The sequence below is a fragment of the Erigeron canadensis genome, chromosome 2 (genome assembly GCF_010389155.1).
Source record: "Erigeron canadensis isolate Cc75 chromosome 2, C_canadensis_v1, whole genome shotgun sequence".
Lineage (NCBI taxonomy): Eukaryota > Viridiplantae > Streptophyta > Magnoliopsida > Asterales > Asteraceae > Erigeron > Erigeron canadensis.
The window spans coordinates 5913962-5937464 of record NC_057762.1 but is presented as its reverse complement, the minus strand read 5'-3'; the positions used below and the strand labels follow the sequence as shown (position 1 = coordinate 5937464).

At 33.1% G+C, this 23503-nt stretch overlaps 2 protein-coding genes across 8 annotated transcripts; both read left to right on the top strand.

The window, feature by feature from the left end:
- The first annotated feature begins 8542 nt into the window (after positions 1-8542).
- Positions 8543-14271, top strand: LOC122587218. Of its 2 annotated transcripts, none has more exons than XM_043759327.1 (10): positions 8543-8788; positions 11310-11419; positions 11520-11678; positions 12443-12499; positions 12766-12861; positions 12959-13051; positions 13128-13271; positions 13445-13552; positions 13931-13982; positions 14077-14271. In XM_043759327.1, the coding sequence occupies exons 2-10, from the start codon at positions 11333-11335 to the stop codon at positions 14109-14111; spliced, it is 831 nt and encodes a 276-aa protein (XP_043615262.1). In that variant the 5' UTR covers positions 8543-8788; positions 11310-11332; the 3' UTR covers positions 14112-14271. The 2 variants fall into 2 exon arrangements, with proteins under 2 accessions (XP_043615262.1, XP_043615263.1); XM_043759328.1 differs by lacking the exon at positions 8543-8788 and adding an exon at positions 10857-10996.
- Positions 14138-21486, top strand: LOC122587217. Of its 6 annotated transcripts, none has more exons than XM_043759322.1 (8): positions 14138-14219; positions 18930-19500; positions 19625-19720; positions 20170-20262; positions 20347-20490; positions 20657-20764; positions 21050-21101; positions 21188-21486. In XM_043759322.1, the coding sequence occupies exons 2-8, from the start codon at positions 18952-18954 to the stop codon at positions 21220-21222; spliced, it is 1077 nt and encodes a 358-aa protein (XP_043615257.1). In that variant the 5' UTR covers positions 14138-14219; positions 18930-18951; the 3' UTR covers positions 21223-21486. The 6 variants fall into 6 exon arrangements, 5 of the variants coding, with proteins under 5 accessions (XP_043615257.1, XP_043615258.1, XP_043615261.1 ...); XM_043759323.1 differs by having other exon boundaries at positions 14150-14219; positions 18937-19500; XM_043759326.1 differs by having other exon boundaries at positions 14156-14219; positions 19152-19500.
- The last annotated feature ends 2017 nt before the right edge of the window (positions 21487-23503 follow it).

The window sequence follows — 23503 nt, the reverse complement described above, 5'->3', positions numbered from 1 at the left end:
AGATAAATTGTTTGAAACATCAGAAACAAACTTCTTCTTACTACCCGCTTTTCTCCTTTGCCTTTTCTTCTTTTTCTCAACTTTAGTGATCTTAGGTACTAATGACTTAGCTACCCATTTAGACTCACTAATCAAGCTCTTTCCACCTATGGGATTGACACTAAGAAGATTAGAACGAGAATTTTGAAGAACTTTTATCTTTTTGGTCTTTTTTGAGGGTGCGAAAACTTCTTGTTTCTTAGGTTTATCATGAGAAAACCAGCCATATCTATCCCTATATCTAGTTGCACCATTTGTAGCATACCTAGTTAGCAAAACTGAGCTAGACCTAGACACTTTAGAAATTGAACTAGAATGAGAGCTAGACGAAGAAACATTTGAATTGATTTCCAGAAGTTTCACTTTGTTGTATTTGATTTTGGGAATGGTCTCAACTTGTTTGGTTTTGACATGCTTTTCAGAGGTAGGACACTTTGTTTTTAACTTATTGATTCTTGGTTTGGTGACAGTTTTTGGTTTAGTCTTGACGAGTTTGGAAATAACCCGTTTCTTTGAATAATATGAAGTTGGAGCTTTGGAAAAGATTTTGGAGATTCCTCTTTTGATTCAACTTTGATTTTGGTAGATTCAATCTTTTTCTCAGTTTCAGAATCCAAAACATATTCTCCCTCCATGAATTTATCAAAATCATTTTTGGTGAATGGTGAAACCGGAGAGATTTTTGAAAAATCAGGAATCTTGTTTTCCAACTTCACACTATGGGTATTCTCAGGAATGAAATCAACTTGAACTGACACTTCTTTAGTTTCACAAGAAATTAAAGTAGAAGTATCAACACCTATACTAGCACTAAGCTTAGGGTGAACAACTAACTGTTCAGGAGACTCACAAGTGAAAAACCTAAAGTAGTACCATATCAAAACTAAACTATGCGCAAGTTCGTCATGAGATAAATCATATTGCACATAATCATCAGTTATAACAGTCGCAACATTTTGACATGAACACTCAAGAGAATCAGTCAATGTTTGGGTGGAGGAAACAGTAGATGAAACACAAGTAGTCTGAGTGGAATGGTCTACTAAAGCACTTAGGTCAGTTTGAGTAGAAGCATCCATACAAACTTTCTTAGTATCCACAACAACTAATTTATCCTCCGAATTCAAACTTTGAGACTTAAGTTTTTCAATTTCATTTTGTTGAGATTTCACCGTTTGTTGCAAACCTTCTATTTGTTTTTCCAAAATGGTAGATGGAACATACATTTTAGTAGGTTTAGGTGAATTACCAACTGACTCTTGGTTTTGAAAATTTGATGCTATTTCTTCCAATTTGAAAATTGAAGATTCTTTCGAGTTATTTGAAGCATTAATAACATCATAGTTAACCAAAAAATCATTTTGTGGTAATTTCTCAACATCATCAGTCTCAAATTCGTCATCCAGTGGACGAATAAATTGTTGTACCATACCAAGGCGAAGAAATTTTTCATCATACAGAGGTTCAATTTAGTCTTTTGCTTTTTGTAATGGAGAGATATTCTCAAATCCCAACCCATGAAGAAGTTCCGATCTGTCAATATTTGACTTGTTGAAATAGGCGGTAAAATCCAAAAGAGGGTTTTGTTCGACTTTATATAACTTCTCTTGATAGAAAAGTATATTCTTTTTAAATTCCTCTATTTGGTTTTGAAGAGTGTCAATCTCAACGCCTTTCAAAAAACAAGTATGATTTAAATCAGAAATCTTTCGTTCAAGTTCAATATTGTTAGGTTTGGATTCTAAAAGTTTCTTGTTAAGAATATCAACATCCATTTGTCTTGCATTGGCCCGAAGCCACTCATTGGTCTTTTGAATTTCAAGATCTTGATTGGCTTTTTCAAGATCATAAATGGTCTTTTCAAGTTTACAACACTTATGCAATAACTTAGAATCAGGAGATGCATTCAACTCATACTCTTTAACCAACATTTGATCTTTGTAGGTTTGAAAGTCTTGTTTAATAGTATCATAATCAAAAAGTAATTTTGAATGTTCTTCAAAGAGTTTTGAAAATTCACTTTTAGAAAATGAAATACTATTTTTCAACTTCTTATTTTTGTTGGCTAAAGACGTAATATGAGTTGTCAAGTTAGATAAAGCTAAATTAAACGACTCTTTATCTTTAACTATTGAAAAAACAGAGTGTAGATTTACCTCATCATCCGGGTACTCATCATCAATGCTTTCAGCTTCAAATGTTTTGTTCTTGGCCAACCTCGCCATGAAGCACACATTTGCAGAGAGATCTTCATCTTCATCATCTGATAGCAAAAGCCACTTGTCATCTTCAGCCAGCAATGCATGACCAGCTTCCACTTGCTTTGCTAAAAGCATCTTCTGCTTGTAGTACTCATAGTTTCTCTTGCGGGGTTGCTTGCAATCAATTGCTAAATGACCAGAAATACCACAGTTGTAGCACTTTTTATCAGAAGCTTTCCCCTTCTCCACAACTTGTTTGTCATAACCTTCAACTTTCTTTTCAACATGCTTGGATCCACTTGATTCACCTTGACCATTATTCTTTGAATGATAGTGTTCCTTCTTGGGAAATGCACTTGTGGAAGAAGTGCGGAGATTGTTGTTAGTTGGCCTCGCTTTGTAGTACTTTTTCTTGAAGTGATTGGTAACTGCGGCAAGAGCTTGATATAATTCGTCAGAAACACCATCTCTTGGAGCCAACATATCATCTCCCTCCTCATCAGAAGAAGAAACAACTACCATTTGCCTTTTAAGAGCTACAGAAACCTTCTTTTCAACAATTAATGCTAAAGGATCAGAAGATACAACTTCTGGCATTTTGTTCGATGAAGCTTTGTTTAGTACTTGATGTTCATTGAGTTTGAAGGATTCATGAAGATTATGGATGGAGAACTTGGCCAGATTTTGATGTTGCTTAATCTGAGTTCCATACTCTTCCCACTCAGGACCAAGAGCTTTGATGAATTTGATGTTTAACTCCATCTCTGATTTCTTGACATTGTTCTTCCTAAGTTCATTTATGATATTGCAGAATCTACAGTAGACAGCCTCTAGAGATTCATTTGGCAATTTGCTGAAGTTGTCAAACTCAGTCAACACATTTGTCAATCTAATTGTTGAAGTTAGGTCAGATCCTTCCATTTGTCTTACCACCTCATCCCATATCTCCTTGGTTGTATCATAAGAATCAACAGAACCATAGATTTCATCTGGAAGTGCTTTGTATAAGCATGATCTAGCTCTGTTATCTGCAGCTGTTCGATCTTTTTGTTCAGCATTCAAAAGATCAAGAGTGAATATTGCACCAGTGGTGGGATGACGATGAACTGCAAGTCCATTAAGGATGGAATCTTTAAAAAGGTAACCATTTGGTTGACATTCCACATAATCCATGAATCTTTTCTTCCATAGTCCATAAGAACCACGGTAGAGAACCGGAGGTCTTATGTCAGAACCTAATGCCAAAGCTTCACGAGAAGCCATTAGAAAGAGATTTGATTTGGAACTTGAATTGAAATGAAAGTTGAAATTTCAGAAGATGAAACGATCTTGAGAAGATCGTCTTAGGAAAAGATCGTCTTAGAAGAGATCGTCCTAGATAAATGAAAGTAAGAACGACTTGAAACAAATCGTCTTGAGTTTAAGAAGAATGGGACGATTCAAAGAAGATCGTCTTGAATGAAATTTGATGAACTTTGGCTAAGTATTGAATGAAACTGAAATTGAGAAATGATTTTGAGTTTTGGAAATAGAAACTGAAAAAGAATTAAAGGAAATTGAAAATGAAATTGAAGTATAAAGAACTTTGGAAATGAAATGATCTAAAAAGAGATCGTCTTGGAATTTTGATCAAGGAAATGAAACTGTCTTGATAAGATCGTTTTGGAATTTTTGATAAAGAAAATGAAACGGTCTTGTGAAGATCGTCTTGGAAGACTTGGAAAAATTTTTGAGTGTTTTTTGAAAATTTTGGACAGAGATTTGATTTGAATTGGAATGAATTAGATTTGAGCAAAACCAATCAATAACGATCAGTTACCCAGGAAGTGTGTGATTCCCAATCACAACAACTTCAAATGATCAACCACACCAACTCAACAATCAACAGACACTGAGATGATCTTGGTCAAGATCGTCTTAGTAGTTAGGTAACTGAGACGATCTTGGCAAGATCGTCTTAGTTTCTGCCTTGAATTTTGACCAAACCAATCCAAAATGGATCAGTTAGCCACAAACAACACTTTTCCAACAACCACACTTGCTAGAACGATCTTGTGAGGATCGTCCTACAAGCCACTACACAGAATGTATCAAGTATGAAGAATCAAACACTGAGACGATCTTGTGAAGATCGTCCTAGTGATGAATTTTCAAACAGAACACAAAGTAAAAAACTCCATTGATGAATTTTCAAGCTTCAATAACTTTCGATTTACTGAGTGTTAGAATGTGAAATCACTTGCAACACGTTTGTAATTACGTCCGCAACAAATCCTAATACACAATTCAGCCTATAACACAATAGAATCAAAACCCAAATTTTAGCGCCAAAAACCAAAAATTTCAATCTAGAGATTTAGATCGAATTGGATTGTAAAATTCAACAGGAATACGTTTTGAGCTATGAGGAATCGATTGATGAACAAAAACTAATGATTTTATGCGATTTGAATGAAGAATAATAATGAAACAGTGATGGTTTTTGAGGAAATGGTTTTGGATTGATTTTGAATGGAAATTGAGATCAAAAACAGTTATGGATCGATATCAAAGTGATGTTTTGCTCTGATACCACATGTAATAACACGATTTCTGTTATTGATTCGATCTCAACAGTTGCGTTTCAAGTGTGTGTGTTCTTGGTGTGTTTAGTGTGTGTGATTTTCTAGAGAGAGAGAGAAAGAGACGATCTGTATATGTTGTATGTGTAAAAAATGAATAAAAGGCTTATTGGTTGTTATGATTTCTAATGTATTGAGGGTATTTATACTCTAATATTACAAATATCCTTATTGTCATATCTAACCCCTTGATCAATATTAGAAATCATTTCACCATATCTTAACAACAATTAAGTCCACTAACTTAAATTACAATTTATCACTATTTTTGGATTTCTAACATGTCTAATTTCAATTTTACAAGATAACACATGGTGATGCAAAACCATGGCGTATTGTCTTGGCTTAGTTTAAAAGACCTAGATTGAAAACCTCACTTAGTTTTTGACCCATTTAGTTGTGATTGAGTCAATTCATGTAACATTAGATCTCTACCGAGCCAAACAGTTAAAATAACCAAAAATTAGCTGAAAAAGATATGGGACAAATGGCTCAAACGTCACCTAAAGTGTATTTTTAATGCAAACAAAACTCCAAATAATTTTTATTCAAAAATCAGGACCATACTAAGATCCGATGCATTTTTAATCATATTCAACACCCTATATATTTATAAGAAACGAAATACTTGGACAATATATTGTCTGACTGAACCTGACCCGACGAAAGGTTACATCAAGACCTCTCTCCCGAGTTGCACCATGTTATCAGAAAGTCGGTGGACTTCTTTTGCCTATAACTATAACGAAGTTAAAAGAAATGATATAAGTAACAAAGTATGCAAGAAACAAAATATCCTTTCTCTTGAAAAAAATTGTATTTGTAAGCATTATTACAAACTTCATATCCAATATGTGCAACTTCCGAGTAATATATAAAGAATCTAGATGTTTCTAAAAGAAGACGAGGGTATCTATTTATGCTACAAACAAACTAAAAGATAATAATGGTGTACAAAAATTATATCAAAATCCATGTTCCATGGAAGTATAGAATATATCAACTACAAGTCTACAATACATGAGTATCAAATCAAATGGAGCAATTTTGATATAAAAAACTGAACCAAACATTAATAAGTCAATTCACTTTGGCAACAGTAGTTTCTATTCTTTCTGTAATAGTTAAAAATCTGTTCTTTACATGTTTTGTATTATGATTTGTAAAAGAATTAAAGAATAAAAGGTAAATTAGATAGATATTTCAATATGCATATGTATAAAATGGGTGAAAGGCTTAATTACAAAGGAGGTGGGAAGGGGTATTTATACATAAGTTTAATTAACACTAATACCCCTTCCACACTAAGAAAGTTACAATTTAACACCACAAATTTTATAGCTAACAATCTCCCCCTTGGTGTTGAATTGTAAAGGTTGCATTGTCTTCACTCTTTAAATCTTGGTAGGCCCTTTAAGTTGAGGATTCTTGTTGTTCAGTGACCTTGAAGCTTTCTCTCTGTCTTCATCGTCATCAGTCAACTTTGACATGTTGGATCCTTAAACATTATGTGGAGGTGAAGACTTGGGTTTCTTGAATAATGCAGAAGCTTGTATGAAGTGCGGAAGCTTGGGTCGGTGTAAAGTGCGGAAGCTTGACTTGGCTTTGAGTGTAGATTCAGTATAAAAATGATTTGTCATTTAGCTCCCCCTCAAATTGCGCATAAATTTTTCGGAACAGAAAAACAAAATGTGCATTGAGCTCCCTCCTCATAAAGACAACCAATATCAATCTTTAACACATTTCTCCCCCTCATGATAAACATGTTTAAAATGTTCATCATGCAACAATGATTGATAACACAAATGGTGGATGAAAAGGTATAATTTATGAAGAAACGTCTCGATAAAACAAATTTTGAACGGGTTGTACACAGTTATGTGTACAAGCCAAATCACAACCACCTATTTGAATCCAGAAGTTGGAACCCATGTAAGGGTGGGTCCAACTGGATATTTGAAAAGAGAATTAGGAGGTTGTGCATAAGTAATCACTTTTTGCACACGAGGGGGAATGACTCATGGTGCAAATGTAAGCAACTCAGAGAAAGAGTATTTTATGGGAGTGATTTTAGGTTTTAGGTTGGGTTTAGTATGAGAGAACCAACCATATTGATCTTTATAGCGAATGATTCCGGTGTTGGAATCCTTGAATATCTGGCAATGGCTGTTTAGAGGCTTGAGAGGAGGTCTAGTCATGCGAGATGTGTAATAAAGGTTCATTGGTTTGAGAGTAGGATGAGGTTTAGGTAGAAGAGTTTTTGTTTTGGTGGAATGAGGTTCTTTTGAGAAGTTGGGAGTGGTATGAACTGGTTTAGAAGATAGGTGTGGGTGTTTATTGTTTTGGTGAGATTGTTTTGTATTATGAGGATTTGTTTTGGTTTTGGAGGAAGGGTGTTGTTTGATATTGGTTGACAGTTTTGGGTGACTGTGGTTTGATTGGGCATTTGAATGAATGAATTTTGTTTTAGTTGAAGATGGAGTGGGTTGGTTGAGAAGAGATGATTCTGGAGCACGAGTTGAAGGAGGATTCACATGAATTGACTTGGTTGCAAGTTGAGTTTCCAATGATAAGGAATGAGCTTGAAGTTGTTGGATTAAGTTCAAACTTGTTTGCTCGTTATACCTCGAAGAAATGGATTTGTTTTGCAATTCACGATCGTGTTTTGAAAGTTGTTGCAAAACAAGTTCTTTAACTTGGGTTTCGAGGTTGGTTTCAGTGAGCTCTTTGTGAGAAATATCCAATTCATTGGTTAAATTGAGAATCTTTGACTGTAAATGATCATTGTCTTTTTGAAGACTTTCCATGTTTGACAAAATCAGATCATTAGCAGATTTGAGCTTTTTGTTCTCAGATTTGATTCGGTCAACTTCAGATTGAAGACTTTTCATTGCAGAAAAACTGAGATTAGTAGCAGATTTGAGCTCTTTGTTCTCTGCTTTGAGTTGCTTAATTTCAATTTTAGAAATGTTGTGTTGTGACACAATCCTTTTAAATGTATTCACATTGACTTGTTTTTCCTCAAAAATAACCACTCCACATGGAAACGAACTGGTACAACACATACAAGTGTGATTATCATGGCGACGTATTTTTTCCCAACTTGGCTCTTCACCTGTCAAAAGATCTAACATCATCGCAACAAACTCATTCGAAATTTTAATTGTCATTTTGATTCAAAAACTTGATAACAATCCAAAGAAATCCAAATGATAGCTCAAAATGGAATCTAAGCCCAAACAAACTTAATTACCTGAAACAATTTTAGTCCAAATGATGATAGTGCTAAAACTTGGCCCAAATAAATTGTTAGTCAAAAGACAAATGTTAACCCAACAACTTAAAATAGCTTAATTTGACTAATAACTAAAACAATCAAATGGCAAATGATAATATCTTTACGAATCTGACCCACCAATATGAAAATAGAAATTTCAATTTAAAGGACTTGAAAATCGAAAACCCCACAATCACATGACAAGCTACTAAATATGACACAACCTTTTTAAAAAAAAAATTAGAATAAAGGTAATCTTTGACAGCTCATACACTTTTATGTGGTAGTCAAGTCACGTTATGGCAGACCACGCGTTGCCAGCTACTACTCAAACATGTTTCCTTTCACAAGATGACCCACGTTTTTCAATACACGCTATATCTAATTCATACGCTTTCCCTATACTTTACTCACAAAACAACTTTGACTTTCTTTAATCTAAATCAATCTCTCTTTCTCACTTGCCTTTAACTTAGTTCACATTCAAAATCCACTCTTATGAAAACAAACAAATACGATTCTCAGTAAAAACACGTAACCCAGAATGATGAACACAATGAAGAACACGCAATCACTACACCCACCAACAGTGAGTTTGATGACAAAAGGTTCGAGTATGAAGAGTTGAAGCTAGTTGGTTCAAGAAACTAGTAAGTGATTTCCTGGTTGAACATGAGTGTGTTTTCTTTTTGAGCGGAATTTTTTTTTTTTTTTTTGATGAACTAAATGGATGGGTTTGGGTAAGAGAATAAATGATGAACAAATACCGGTATTAGAAATTTAAAGGACAAGTACCGGTTTTTAGATAAACAGAACAAATACCGGTTTTTGTAAAAGAAGAACGAATACCGGTTTTCGTAAGAAAATTTTGGCAGAGATTCGACTTGGAAAATGATGAAAATAAGAACAAATACTGGTTTTGGTGTAAACCAGGTACGTTTTTGAATATAATGAAAACCGGTTGGAATACCGGTATGAAATCCGGTAAGAATACTGGCATTAGAACAGAAATTCAGGGAAAAGGATGAAAATCGGTAGGAAAACCGGTATTTCACTAGGAAAACCAGTATTTCACGAAAGAAAACCAGTATTTCAACAGTGAAAAACAGAAAACTGAAAATTGCAAAAATGAAGAAAAATAGGTCTGGATTTTGCGCCTTGAGCTCTGGTACCAATTGTAATGTATAAATTTCTGTTTTCGTTATGTTTTTATCAAGAATTCGTGTGGGAATTAAGGTGGAAAAGGTAGATTAGATAGATATTTCAATATGCATATGTATAAAATGGGTGAAAGGCTTAATTACCAAGGAGGTGGGAAGAAGTATTTATACATAAATTTAATTAACACTAATACCCCTTCCACACTAAGAAAGTTACAATTTAACACCACAAATTTTATAGCTAACACTTTCGTGTTTCATCACCAGCTACGAGACCATTGTACTACATATGCAAAACACTATCATCATTATCTTTTACATATACACACGATATTACAAAATCAAAACAGACTATCGGTAACCTGAGCATGGAAATTCGATGTCGAGTGGGATGATTGAGGTTCCTTAACGTAGTCATGACACTCGAACGTAGAACACCTACAAAATTTACAGCACACAGATACATACTTTGGTTACTAATACTTCAAACAGTTTGCTAGTAAACTCATCCAAACACTATGTATTTTCTTTCAAGCATTTCAACAAACACTTTCTATGCACTCAAAATATCTCATTAAATAACCAAAACAACAATCAATTAAAAAAACGAATCAATTCTCAGCCGTTAATCAAATTAACTCTCAAAAAAGCATCAACTATGCATATGCATTATGATAATTAAAATGATATATAATTACCGAAATTGATGAACGCTAAGTAAGATGAAATAGATGATAATGAAAAACTCCGAAATTTGCTAATTAACGTTAAGTGTGTGTTTAATTGTGTGTGTGTTCCGTTGGTATGGGCGGAGCCTTGATCGTGGTGTGATCGATGCCTAATAATTTTAATATAATAAATAAATAATAATAACTAATATATATCCAATGGATTAATAGCTAATATTTATTCAATAGAATAATAACTAATATATATTCATTTTTAAATAACTTATATATATCCAATAGTATGCTCTATCATATAAATATAAAACTAATTAATTAAAAATTAGCTAAAAACTAATGTATATATATTACGACTTTAAAAGTAATTGTAATATTATTTTTTATTGAAGTGTTTTTTATTAATTGTCATGATGCATATAAAGAATTTAAAAATATAAATCATTACAAGAAATTATATAACATTGTCATATTCTAATTGAAATATTTAAAATATTTTTTATTAAAAGATAAGATATTATTTCTAATAGTGTAAAATCTAGTTACCTACAAAAACAAAGTTCAAATTTTGTAAAAAGTTTATTTGGGATAGTTTTAACTTTTAATAGTTAAAGTAAATTAGTGTAACATTTAACTATTAAAAGAAAAACTTAAATATTAGAGTAGCAATTCAAATTAGTTTTTAGGGCTTTTCTCAAAAAGTAAAGAATGTAATAATTTGAAAGGGAAGTAATATTAGTACTATTATTTTTGACTAATGTGTATAAATTATATAACTGAACAAGTCAGCAATGTACAATTATCATACATCAATAAAAAAAATTATATAAATATCACTTCCCAATTTGAAATGATGATATTGGTTTTTCATAAAAAGTCCTTGATCAATTATTTATTTTTCTGGGTTGCTATTCTCAGAAATGAACAGTTAAAAACCCCTGCAAATAAACCCTCGTCCCTCCCTTGGTAACATAATAATATAAATTTGCTCTGCTTATATCAACGATTTCAAAAGGTATCTATCTATCTATCTATCTATCTATCTATCTATCGTATATATTAGTTTATCCGTACACCACCGTTTTTTTAACCGTTCGGCAAAAAAAATGTAGCTTACGGATCATCACCCCCATTTTGTGTATAATATATGTATATATTATATTTTGTATCATCTTTACTATTAACTATTTCCTCTTTGATTTAATATCAATTATTCTTTATCATTTGGTAAAATTGAAATGAGTCAATGACTAAAGGAAAAAAAAAGGGATCAATTATATTATTTATATCAGTAACTATTTTCCTTTGATATTTGCTGTTGAAATTAGGGCACACAAAAATTGTTAGTGATATGGAAGATGAAAAAGACGCGTTTTACGTCGTTAGAAAGGGCGACATTGTTGGTGTTTACAGGAGTTTAAATGATTGCCAAAATCTGGTAATTACTATCATTTACTTCCATATATAAAAGATATATATATATATATATTTTCAAATTTGTAATTTTCTTTTTTTGTGCTTTATGTATGTGTTTTTAGTTGTGTGGACCGGATGTTGCTGTGTTTAAAGGATACTGGTTATCAAAGGCTGCCGAGACATACCTTGCTTCAAATGGCCTAAGTAATGCAATATATTCGGTTGGCGTGGCCAATGTTCAAACTGATATGTTTGGCCAACTTGCTCCTTGTCCTTTTCAGGTTATTTATCTTACCTTTATCGTTTCAATTCTACCATATTCGTGTTACCTGTTATTTTTATGTGTACATATGTATATGGACATATAAACATGTGTATGTTTTCCTATGTGTAGTTATGAACATATATGTGTTAGAGTATGAAGTTTGAATACTTCTTAGAGGTCCATGTCCCCTCACATGATTAGTCTCATTGTTAGTCGAATTGTCTGACCACTGGTTTTTTTGGAACAAACTTTTGCCTTCTACGCATTTAGATATAGCCACTGTATGTTCAAGAAACCTCTTTGTAAAGGGAAATTTCATCAAGTAGAAATACACTTTTCCTAATAGGAGTAAGTTTTTTTTGTCTGCATAAGTAATTATAATAATATCTGAAAGTTTGACCGTATAAAGCTTAGGTTTTATTATTCTAACCAGTAATATAGGTGACGTGGCAAAAGTTAACTTTGACATGTGGTCCATTGCGACCGGATACAATGGTAAAAAATTAGGTTTTACCGTCAAATGAACTAATGAAGTTACAATTACCTAAACAGACGAACAAATCTTTTGACATTTTAACCCTATGACTAAAGTATTAGCTCGTTTCTGATATTGAAAGTGACTCTCAATGCTTTGTTTTCTATCTCTGTTGCTATGTCTCAAATTTTTCTGAGCCTTATGGCATTATGATTATCAATTTTACTGTTAGTCTCTTTTTATTTAAAGTATAACTTTCTGCTTTATGTTTCGGGTCATTTATAATCTATTTTCCTCTGTTTCAGCAACCCAGTTTCATCAAAGATAATGTTGGTATTAGAAGTCCTCCTGAGAAGAAAAAGGTAATGCATTGAATGAAGTTGTTCTGTATTATATATTTATATTACTTCCTGGCAGATTTTATTTGAAACCTTTATAACCCTGCTGGTTATGGGCTTGGAAGATAGAAATGCATTATTGTTTGTGCGGATGTATTTTCGACTTCATCATACACTTGCAGTTTGTCAAAATAAATTTAAGAAACCTACAACATGATGAAACTTGGACTTACCAGTTACCAACATTGATTTTTGTGTGTGTGTGCTATTTTTTGTTTTCTTTCCTACAGAAAGATGTTGGATCAACTTCTTTATCAGAAGTTCCTCAAAGAAAGTTGCCTGAAACCGAAAGCTTTATTGAAGCTCTGCCTGTTTCTGCTCATTGTGTCAGTCTTCATAACACCGAGTCTTTATTTTCTCTCATTTTCCTTACTTGTAATGATCTTGTATGTAAAACATAACAGTTTCTCACTTCTATACCAGTGCTCGTGTATTCTCGAGTTTGATGGTGCAGCAAAGGGAAACCCTGGGCCAGCGGGTGCCGGGGCTGTTCTGCGTGCAGTAGATGGAAGTTTGGTATGGGCCACCGAACCCAAATTTATCGAATCTTCTTCTAATATATCTTGCAGCTATCTGATCTTGGAATTTATAGGTCTATCGTCTACGTGAAGGTCTTGGGGTTGCAACTAACAATGTTGCAGAATATCGAGCTGTGATTTTAGGATTACAGTGTGCTCTTGAGAGAGGTTTCAGACATATCCGTGTTCACGGAGACTCTAAACTTGTTTGTATGCAGGTATCTATTCATGCCCTTTTTTGGTACAGCAAAATTGATATTTAGATATATCTTGGAGCTGTTTAACATGACATATTGACATTTTGTAGAAACAGATATTTTTACCTTTTTCAGCTTTTGTATTCGCATCATCCTATCTATTGTAATGTGTTGACACAATTTTGACAAATTAGGTTAATGGTTTGTGGAAAACCAAAACTCAGAACATGACTGATTTGTGCAAAGTGGCGAAGGAGCTTAAGGATAAGTTTCTGTCTTTTGAGATTTGTCATATTGAACGGGTATGTCTCTTTGACTCTTTCATTATATATCGTACCATATATCTCTATGCTAATTATTAACATGTATATCTAGTTTCTAGTCATCTTGGTCAAGTTATCGTTGCTGCTCTTGTACTAAAATCTGCAACTTAGGATGTCATACACTAAATGTATTAGGATTAACCGGTTCTAATACAAAATGGCGGAATAGCTAGGTGGATTGGTTGACCCCATAACTATTATATGATTGTATATCAAGCATGATCACAAAAACGTTTTTGAAATTATGGTCTAATTGGACAAGGCATGAACCATGATTACCCAAAAAATAAAAAATAAATACCTCTTCAGAATTGTTGTTAACTTTCGGATATCTTATATCGTCATAATTTTTTGAAGGAGTACAACTCTGAAGCTGATGCTCAAGCCAACCTAGGTGTATATCTTCAAAGTATGAATGACTCCCGACCTTTTGTATACATACCATATGGTTTTATGCAGTTGCATGTTTTATAGTTTTCCTATGATATCTGATCTATGTGCAGATGGTGAGGTTCAAGAGGAAGTCGAACGGAGATAGTTCAGATTCGAAACACATTGTAACATGGTGACTAGGAACTCGTCTCATGTGACATTCGTTTCATTCGCGTAATTAAGATTGTCTCATGCTAACAATTATGTAGAACCAGTAAGTAATGTTGCTATTTACTTTTAAGTGGTAGTTTAGTTTAGTTTTGTTAGTGTTGCTTTTTATTTGGCAACTGTACATCACTACTACTACATGTTTTCAGTTCTTGCCTCGTAGTATTAGTAGTATTTAAAAACTTGAAATGGGATGTAGGAAATGGCAGATTATTAACAAGTAAAATTGTGGTGCTTCCCACCCTAAGTAGGGAGGGAGTGAGGAAGCGAGATGAGGGGGAGATGAGAGGCGGTTTGGCCGCCACTCAAGGGAGATGGAAAAAGGTCGAGAGAGATGGAAAAAAGGTTGGGAGTGATGGTTTTCACTTAAAAAAGGTTGGAGGGTTGAAATGAGGTGGAGTAATTTGATTGAGTAAGTTAGAGGGAAATGGGGAGATGGAGATAGATCACTCCCCCTCTCCTAAGAAAAGCATAATTGTTTTAGACCTATGAGAATTTGAGATAATCTAATTGTTTTGAGATAAGATATACGGTTCATGGTTTTAGTTTACATCAGAAATTCAGAAGGCAATGAGCCAATGAGTAGATTTAATATCACATTAAGTTGAAATAGGTTATTATTTTTACCCGAAAAATTTCATGCGAAATAAGTAAATTATATTTGATATCATAAAAAGTGATTTTAAAGTTATTAAGATATGAATATGTTTGATTTTTTATTAAAGGTTTTCTATTTATCAAAAGTTGAAAATTCAAAAAGATAAGGTAGGTACAGAACTACGGGAGTATATAGAGACTTGGAGAGGTTCGGGATAAATTATAAGTGTCTTTAGATACTAGACGGATAGAGACTTGGAGAGGTTCGGGATAAATTATAAGTAGTCTTTAGATACTAGACGGATATACACGCGATGCGGCGGTGATGTAGCAACGAAGGTGTGGCGGCGACGTCGGCGGTGGTGGTGGTGTGGTGGTGAATGTAAATTAGTTGATGTAAAAATGGTTAATATGGTTCCTTAAGGGTTGGGGGATTTATGTTGTAATTTATTTCATTAAGAGAATAATAAGTAAATAGATGAAAATGTTTAAATTAGTGATAAAGAAGAGGGATAATAAAATCATTTCAAAATATTTTAATTATTTAAAATGGTGAAAATAGTTTGTTTTACATAGTAGTATAAATATAGATGGTAACCACTCTTTAGTCATCATATCTCTAGCTCATAGGGTAAGATTCATGTGATATGAACATAGCTAGTTATAATTAAGTTAAATTAATAGTTCATATGTTATTTACATGCGAACATCAAGTCATTAAGTTATGGTATATAAGTTTTTATGGTTCTTCCATCCAATTCAAATGGTTTTTACATGAACCATTTCATATATGACAAAAGTGAGTATGAATGTCATATATCTAATCTAAGTATAAAACCCCTCATTATACAAATATTTTAATATTTATTGTATAATAAATAATGATTGACACTTATTATTTTTTATGACTTAAAAAGTTAACATGTGAAGGGTCTTATACTGTTGATACATAAGCTAGATCATAATAACCACATATTATATATTGACAATTGATAAAAATACCCATATTTCATATGTATTTTGATTAAAAATAAACTTAAAATACCAACCCAAAAACTAAACAATGTAAATATATTTAACAAAAAAGAAATTAAAGTTTAAATTAGAAGAAAAAAGCATTTTGATAATATCAATATACCTATATTTTATATGTATTTATCAATTAAAAGTAAAGCTATAATTCTTATCCCTAAAAGTATGAAAAAATGAAAATAATTATAAAAAAATTGTCTTCATTATGCAATGATGTCCCTGTAACATGTAAATGGAAGCCCCGCATGTTATGTTCCGCCTTTTATAGATATTTTAAGTTTATTTACGAACAAAGAAAGATATGGAAATTAAGAATGTGGAGGACGTTTTGAAAAGCACAATAATGGTAAAATCGGTTTCTTGAAAAGTAAAAATGGTGCTAGAGCCAGACTATTACGTAATTATTTCAGCTACGTACAATACGCTTTTTTAATAATTAACTTTTTAAAAAAATAAAATTATGACATAAAGCAAATATCAATTTAAAAAAATTGTAGCTTATGGATTCAGTTTAATGTATAAAGATTAAGATTATTGATGAAGCCATGAAGGTCATCAATATGAACAAAGCGCTTTTTTTTTTTTCTCTTTCAGAAAAGTCTTAAGTTCAAATAAAATAGATATGTTTTCTTAAAAATAATTAAACTATATATGAGAATTAATTATTCATGATTTAGTCAGCCATATATATTCCTAAGTCCTAACTTTCAAATTTGTAGTTGTGAAATACTCTAATTATAACTTATCGTTTAGTAAATACAACTTCATTTCAGATAAAATTCAATATATTTTATATAACCAACAAAACATGTACCAAATTAAATCAATTTACCCAAAAACCCATGTCATAAAAATAAGGCATAACATCTTTATAATCATATATAAAACAGAAAAATAAATATTTCCCAATATAATAAATACTTTTCAAAAAATAAACATAATATAATAAACAATTTCATTTGAAAAAAGATAATTATCATTGAAAATAAATCAAACATAATATAATGTATATAAACATCTTTATATTATAATTGATCATATATAAAATAGAAAAATAAATAGTAATGATTAGGATTATGATTGATGATTAAGATAAAAATTTACGATTAATTATTATTATACATGACAACACAAATATAACAATTTAAATGGAATAATGACAACTCATTAAAAATCTAATGTGATAAAAAACTAAAAATGTTACTTAGGAAAAAATATGTATTCTCTTACTTATATAGAGAGCTAATAACATATATATATATATATATATATTAAAATGAATGAAGTTGAGGCCAGGGGCAGGGAAAAGAGTCGAGTCGATCAGGCTCGACGACCGAGAGGGTGGTTGTTGGGAGTTAAAGATAGAATTTGAACATTGGTTTTTTTTTTCTTTTCAATTTTTTAATAGAAGTTTTTATTATAAAATTTTGGAAAATGTTAAATGAAGCCCTCAGGGCTTCACTTAACACTCATAAAAATGTTGTACATTTTCATATTAAAAGTCAACCCTCTGAATATTATGGTAAACGTACAACTAATTAATGCACCTTAACGAAAGTCTTCGTTTAGCAAAACCCATTTTTTAGGATAGGAACTATTTTTTTCCCCCTCTAAACGGGATTATTTTACTAAAAGAAAGTTTATGTTACCATATATACATAGTTACCATAACAATTTTCCACATGCAATGTTTAGCATATCCCCATAAATTCCTTATGTATTTATATATAACGCCTCTCCGTTTTTGGCACATCAAATACCTTCGTGTCACCACCCTTTGAATACAGTTTTTGGGTAAACGAAGTAGCTATCAATTGCTAGCTAGCTAAAATACATCACCAAATATACGTACGTGTTCATCATCAGGTAACTTTTTATTTTATATATATCCCCTAGCTTCGCTTAAGTGCATGTCGATCAAACCATTAATTAGCTAACTCTTTTCCGCCCTACTAAAATTATTACGAGTAATTTATACGTCTTCATCATCTTACGACGCTCACTTGTTTGAGTTGTACTATTTATTGTAGTTTTTTTTACTCTTCTTTATTTTTGCTTATGGCATGAGAATGTAGTGAACATGGAAGTTAGCCCATCTGGGAGAGGCTTTTGCCTCTTTGGGTGAAGTCCAGGTTCGATCTATTTTTGGCATGAGTGATTTGAGGTGGTTTAGGAGTAGGAGAGAATTGTTTTTTTTTTTAAATGAGAATGTATGTAGTGAACGTTAACCTAAATTTTATTGTGAGAAACTACCTTTCATGAAGTTCGATCATATGATGTGACGAACATATAAACCATACAGTTAATTTACAGGGTTAACTTATTTGGAGGCACTAGGCCCAAATGATTTTGGGGGCCCTAATTAATTAGATAGCTTTAGCAATTGCCTAGTCGGCTTTGTTCTACCTATTGATAAGGTCTTTGACTTTGAGATATTTAATTTTACCCGGGTTTGGGTCCCACTCTTAACATGGGGTGGGGGTGGATTATTAGGGTTGTTTACCGGAAGCCGAGATCCATCCCAAACATTCATGTAGTTTAGGATATGAGTATAAAGTGACATAAAATGGTTAGGCGTGACGTAAAATTGCATGTTTTATTGTAAGGGACAAAATAAAAAATATGTTATATAGATTCAAAAATAGTTTTTGATTTTAAGTTGTTAATGTTTCGGGTGATCTGTCTTCAAATCGTATGTATGTATGTATCGCATGATCTTGTTCATTACTTTAGCTAATGTGTCAACTATATAAAAGTTGTCATTGTTACCAACACCGAGGTAACTCTTTACAAGCTATATGAAGAGCTCTTAAATGAAATTTAGATATCTACCATTGCAGGGTTTGAACATGGATAGAGTATCTTTTGGAGGCAAATTAAGTTAGATCAATTAAAAAATGCTTCACTTAATAAGGTGTATACTGTAGTTTAACTGAAGTTGAACACGCGCGCGCGCACATACACATGTTATATTTGTGTATGAATGTATATATAATATCACTAGTTATTTTATTCCCTTCTTATACATGAATGATGACATTTCTTATTTGAATTAAAATCTTCCTTTAAGCTATCAATTTGGTTTCTAATATTCAGATGTGTTCTTGTTTATGATAATGTTCCTTAGTGTATAGGTGATTTCGATTTCAATGTCATCTACGAAGCCATATATTTTTAATGAGGACACATCTCCTTTTATTTGGGAAGTATCCGAGTTCTTCAGGCTAGATAAATTCCTGATTCCCAAAAACATCGGTACTTATGATGGTACTACAGATCCAGATGATCATATATTTGTATTTGCACAAACAATGGGATTCTACTGTCTCTCAGAACATAATTGGTGCAGATTGTTTGTCACCACGCTAAGGGGAGAAGCACGGATGTGGTTCATAGGCCTGCCACCGCGAAGCATATCCAGCTTTGAACAGCTTGTGGAAAGCTTCCGAACAAAATTCCTTCACAACGTAAAGTTCCAAAAGCCTACGAATGAGACTGTGAATATGACACAACAGATCAGTCATAACTCAGTTGATGAGTTTGTGGAACGCTCCATTGAATTCCAAAAGACCGTGCCTACGGACAAACAAGATCTTTCTATGCGACAACTGCTCAGCCTTTTCATCAATTGGATTGAACCTGATCGAGTTGTAAAGGATTTTTCAACCAAGAATGACCCTGCCATGGAGGACCTTCTGGTAATGCATTTAATTATTTCTTGCCCTGATGTCTTCTTACCTTTAGCATACACTTACAATTTATTAGATGCATTTAATTACTATTTTTGATTAGATCTTTGTGTTAAACGTTTTCTTTCTGCAGAATGGTGCTAGGTCATTTACAATATTAGATGCTGTTCATATAAAGTTGCCTGAAACCGAAACCTTTATTGAAGCTTTGCCTCGTTCTGCATATAGTGTGAGCTTTTATACCATTGAATCTTTATTTTCTTTCATTCCATTACGTTTAATAATCTTCTACTTGAGAAAATACTAATGAACATGTTTAGCGGGCCTAAGGCCTGGAAAGTCAATAGCAAACAGAATTATAATGCACAAAGTAGATATGATGGCAATTTGTAAGGCCCAAAGAGAAATGGGTGAAGAAACAACATATATACATATATGTCTAATATATGTCTATGAGTAGGGTATAAAAAGAAATCCTTTGAGAAAATTCCTTGGTCGACTGTTTAGTACATCTGGGCAGGGGAGATGACCATTTGGCCGGGTTTTTCGTTATGCTCTTCTTATTTTAGTCTATTAACACTACCTACCATTTCCTCCAATTCTATAGTCATTTACTTTCCAATACAAGTCCTTTTAATCCTGTGAGTATAGAATAATTGTTTTGTGTTTACTTATCAGTACGCATGTATTCTTGAGTTTCACGGTGCATTAAAAGGAAATCCTGGAAGAGCGGGTGCCGGGGTTGTGCTGCGTGCAATAGATGGATGTCTGGTATGAGTTACTGAACTACAAAATCCGTACACTCATCATTTATATATCTTGCCGCCTTGAGCTATCTGATGATGAAAATTGTAGGTTTATCGTGTTCGTGGAGGTCTGGGCAATGCAACTCCCCAGGTTGCTGAATATCAGGCTGTAATTTTAGGGTTGCGGTATGCTCTTAAAAAAGGATTTAGACATATTTGTGTCCACGGTGACTCTAAAATTGTTTATATGCAGGTTTTCATTTTGATCTTATCATATTTATCACGACAATGATCTATTGTTATTATTGAGCTGTGTTAATAAGTACAAGACGTTATAAAATGTCGCACATATATATACTTTTTATTAATTTTTGCATACTAACTCCTCCAATACATTATGTACATTTTCGACAAGTTAGGTTAACAGTTTATGGAAAGCCAAATCTCAGAACATGGTCGATATGTGCAAAGTGGTGAAGGAACTTAAGGAGAAGTTTCTGTCTTTTCAGATTTGTCATATTGATAGGGTATATTTTTCTTTCATCCCTTCATTAAACAATGTAAAATATCTCTTATATTTTCTGATCCTTCACATATTCATCTAGGCTTCCAGTGTTTCAATTCATCTCCTTTAGAAAAACTTGACAACTTCTTAGCATATATTCCACAATTATTGTAACTTTTAAGAATGGGATATTCTGAATTTTACTCAATCTCTTCATCGACGACTACGGCAACTTTTGTTCAAGTCTATTTTTCTCTTTTAAGTATTTATACATATCGCATTATGTTAACTTTTGGATTTTTTAAAGGAGAAAAACTTTGAAGCCGACACCCAAGCCAACCTAGGTTTACTTCTCAAAGGTAAGAATGACTCTGGTTCTTTTTCTATATGGTTTTATACAATAACATGTTCTTTAGTCTTTGATACCCATCTGATGTTTTTGCAGAAGGCGAGGTAGAAGAGGAAGTCGAAAAGATATAGTTCAAGTTTCAACCCCTTGCGACCTTGGTACGTTCTTCATGATTTATACCATGACTTGATCCAACACTCCACTCCTGCATGTTCCCGTGCGCACGAAGTCATCTTTCATTTTTAATTTTTTTTCTTTGTGTAGTCCAAGATAAATAGTCTAACTACCATGTTTATATTTTCTGAAGTAGTGGGTAGTTTTAGCATGTTCCTCTCTTGCAAGTAATTGTTGCATTAAGAGTTTGATATGAATGAAAAAATTAAAGTGTTTCAAAAGTCTAGTTTCTTTCTTGTATTTCTTGATAGATTTACCATCATGAATCGGTCTTTTAACAGACCTTTTGAATGGTGACTTGTAACTCTTGTTGTTCTTGTGATCTCGTCGATCAGTAACCAGATTTATTTTGGGTCTTGAGAATCCAGATTGTTATATATACCCGAAATAAAACGCGTAGTATATTGACTCCGTTATCCAAATTGAGGATTCATGGCATATTGGCATCTAGCTACTTCCCGGCATATAATTTGATCTCACATATTGTGTAGTTTAGTCATTTCTTTTTCTTTTTTTTTATAATGATAATTAAGAATCCATTTTCATCGATAGATATAGTAATTTACATAGAAATAAAAGGCAAACGGACCACAAGCTGCGCCACCACTCCTTTTTATATAGCAAAAATAAGACGTTTAAAAACTACATTCATCGATCGTGGCGTCATGACATTACTATGCATGACCCGTTGGACCCTTCCAAATAGCTCGACAGCCTCAGGGGCAAGAAATCCAAAGGTATCAAATGCGAAGGGTATAAATACGTGTTGGTTGTCAATGATACACTCATATTGTGAAATAATGTGAAATAATAGGAAATAATAGGAAATAAACAATGTTTGGCTAGTATTGTACGAGATAGAAGTAGAGGGATCGATTGTGTAATATTTTCAATATTCCGTTACATCGTGTAACCGACTTTGGTGTTTGTTTAAATACCCAATTATAATCAATAGAAATCATTCAGTTGTGATAATCATTTCTTATCTCCTAAATTTCTGCATCACTTTCGTATCAGAACTTAACCGTTTCTGGTGAAGTTCGGATTCCGATCAAAACTCCGGTAGAGGTTATCTTCTCCGGCGACTCTTCTCATAAATCCAACGAGATTCTCTTCCCTAAAACAAAATTTCGTCTTCTTTTATCAATTAAAAATGGTTCAAACACGAGAAACTTCTGAAGTAGAGCGGTTAACAAAGGAATTAAACCTTTCTCAAGATCAAATCATCGCGATGAAGGCGGCGATTGAAAATTTGCAGAAATCCATGGCGGCGATGCAGAATTCAGGTCAATTGCTAACCCTAACTGATGAAAATCGACCTAATTATAATCGATTCACCAAAATTGATTTCCCTAAGTTTGAGGGAGATGAAGTTGAAGATTGGATTTACAAGTGTTAACATTTCTTCAATATTGATGCCACACTTGAAACATCCAAAATCCGTTATGCTGCAATACATATGACCGGTAAAGCATTATCTTGGCATCAAGGTTATATGAAATCCAGTGGTAAAACTATGGAGGATACAACCTGGGATGAGTATTCTAGATCGACCATGGCTAGGTTCAGTACTACTCACATGGAAGATGCGATGGGAGCTTTGAAGGCTTTGATTCAAGATGGAGAGTTGGATGCTTATTGTGACCAGTTTGACAGTCTTCTGAATAAGGTAACACTTTGTGAAGAATATGTTGTTAGTATTTTTGTGGAAGGACTTAAACCTGAAATTAAGTGTTACTTAAAAATGTTTAAGCCTGAGACATCAAGAGAAGCATATTCTTTGGCTAAAATACAAGATCAAGCTAATAAGATGCTAGGGAAGTCACAGGTAGGAAACTATGCTTCTAGTAGTAGGAATGTTAGTTCTGCTCCTAAATTTTCTAGTTTTGGTAATTCTGGAAAACTCCTCTATTGACCACACCAGTCAACTCTGTCCCACCTACTGCTATAGTGCCAAAGAAAGTGAATAATAAGTTTTTTGAGGACAAAAGAGCAAAAGGGGAGTGTTTTTCTGGTGTAATGAGAAATTTGTTCAAGGCCATAACAAGGTGTGTAAGGGCAAAAGACAATTGCTTTTAGTAGAAGTGGAAGAGGAATTGGAAGATGAAGTGGAAGATATTAGTTTGTTAAATACTGCTGTGGGAGTTCAAGGTGAGCCACAAATATCATTGAATGCCATAATGGGCATACCTTCCTATTCAACAATGCAGATTGTAGGCACAATTGGGACTAAAAATC

Excerpts from the sequence above, each read along its gene's own strand:
- LOC122587217 (XM_043759322.1), top strand. The coding sequence starts at position 18,952 with ATGTCATCTACGAAGCCATATATTTTTAATGAGGACACATCTCCTTTT. Across the intron at positions 20,263-20,346 it reads GTGCAATAGATGGATGTCTG|GTTTATCGTGTTCGTGGAGG; the intron begins GTATGAGTTACT and ends TGAAAATTGTAG. Across the intron at positions 20,765-21,049 it reads AGATTTGTCATATTGATAGG|GAGAAAAACTTTGAAGCCGA; the intron begins GTATATTTTTCT and ends GATTTTTTAAAG.
- LOC122587218 (XM_043759327.1), top strand. The coding sequence starts at position 11,333 with ATGGAAGATGAAAAAGACGCGTTTTACGTCGTTAGAAAGGGCGACATT. Across the intron at positions 11,420-11,519 it reads TAAATGATTGCCAAAATCTG|TTGTGTGGACCGGATGTTGC; the intron begins GTAATTACTATC and ends ATGTGTTTTTAG. Across the intron at positions 12,862-12,958 it reads TGCCTGTTTCTGCTCATTGT|TGCTCGTGTATTCTCGAGTT; the intron begins GTCAGTCTTCAT and ends CTTCTATACCAG.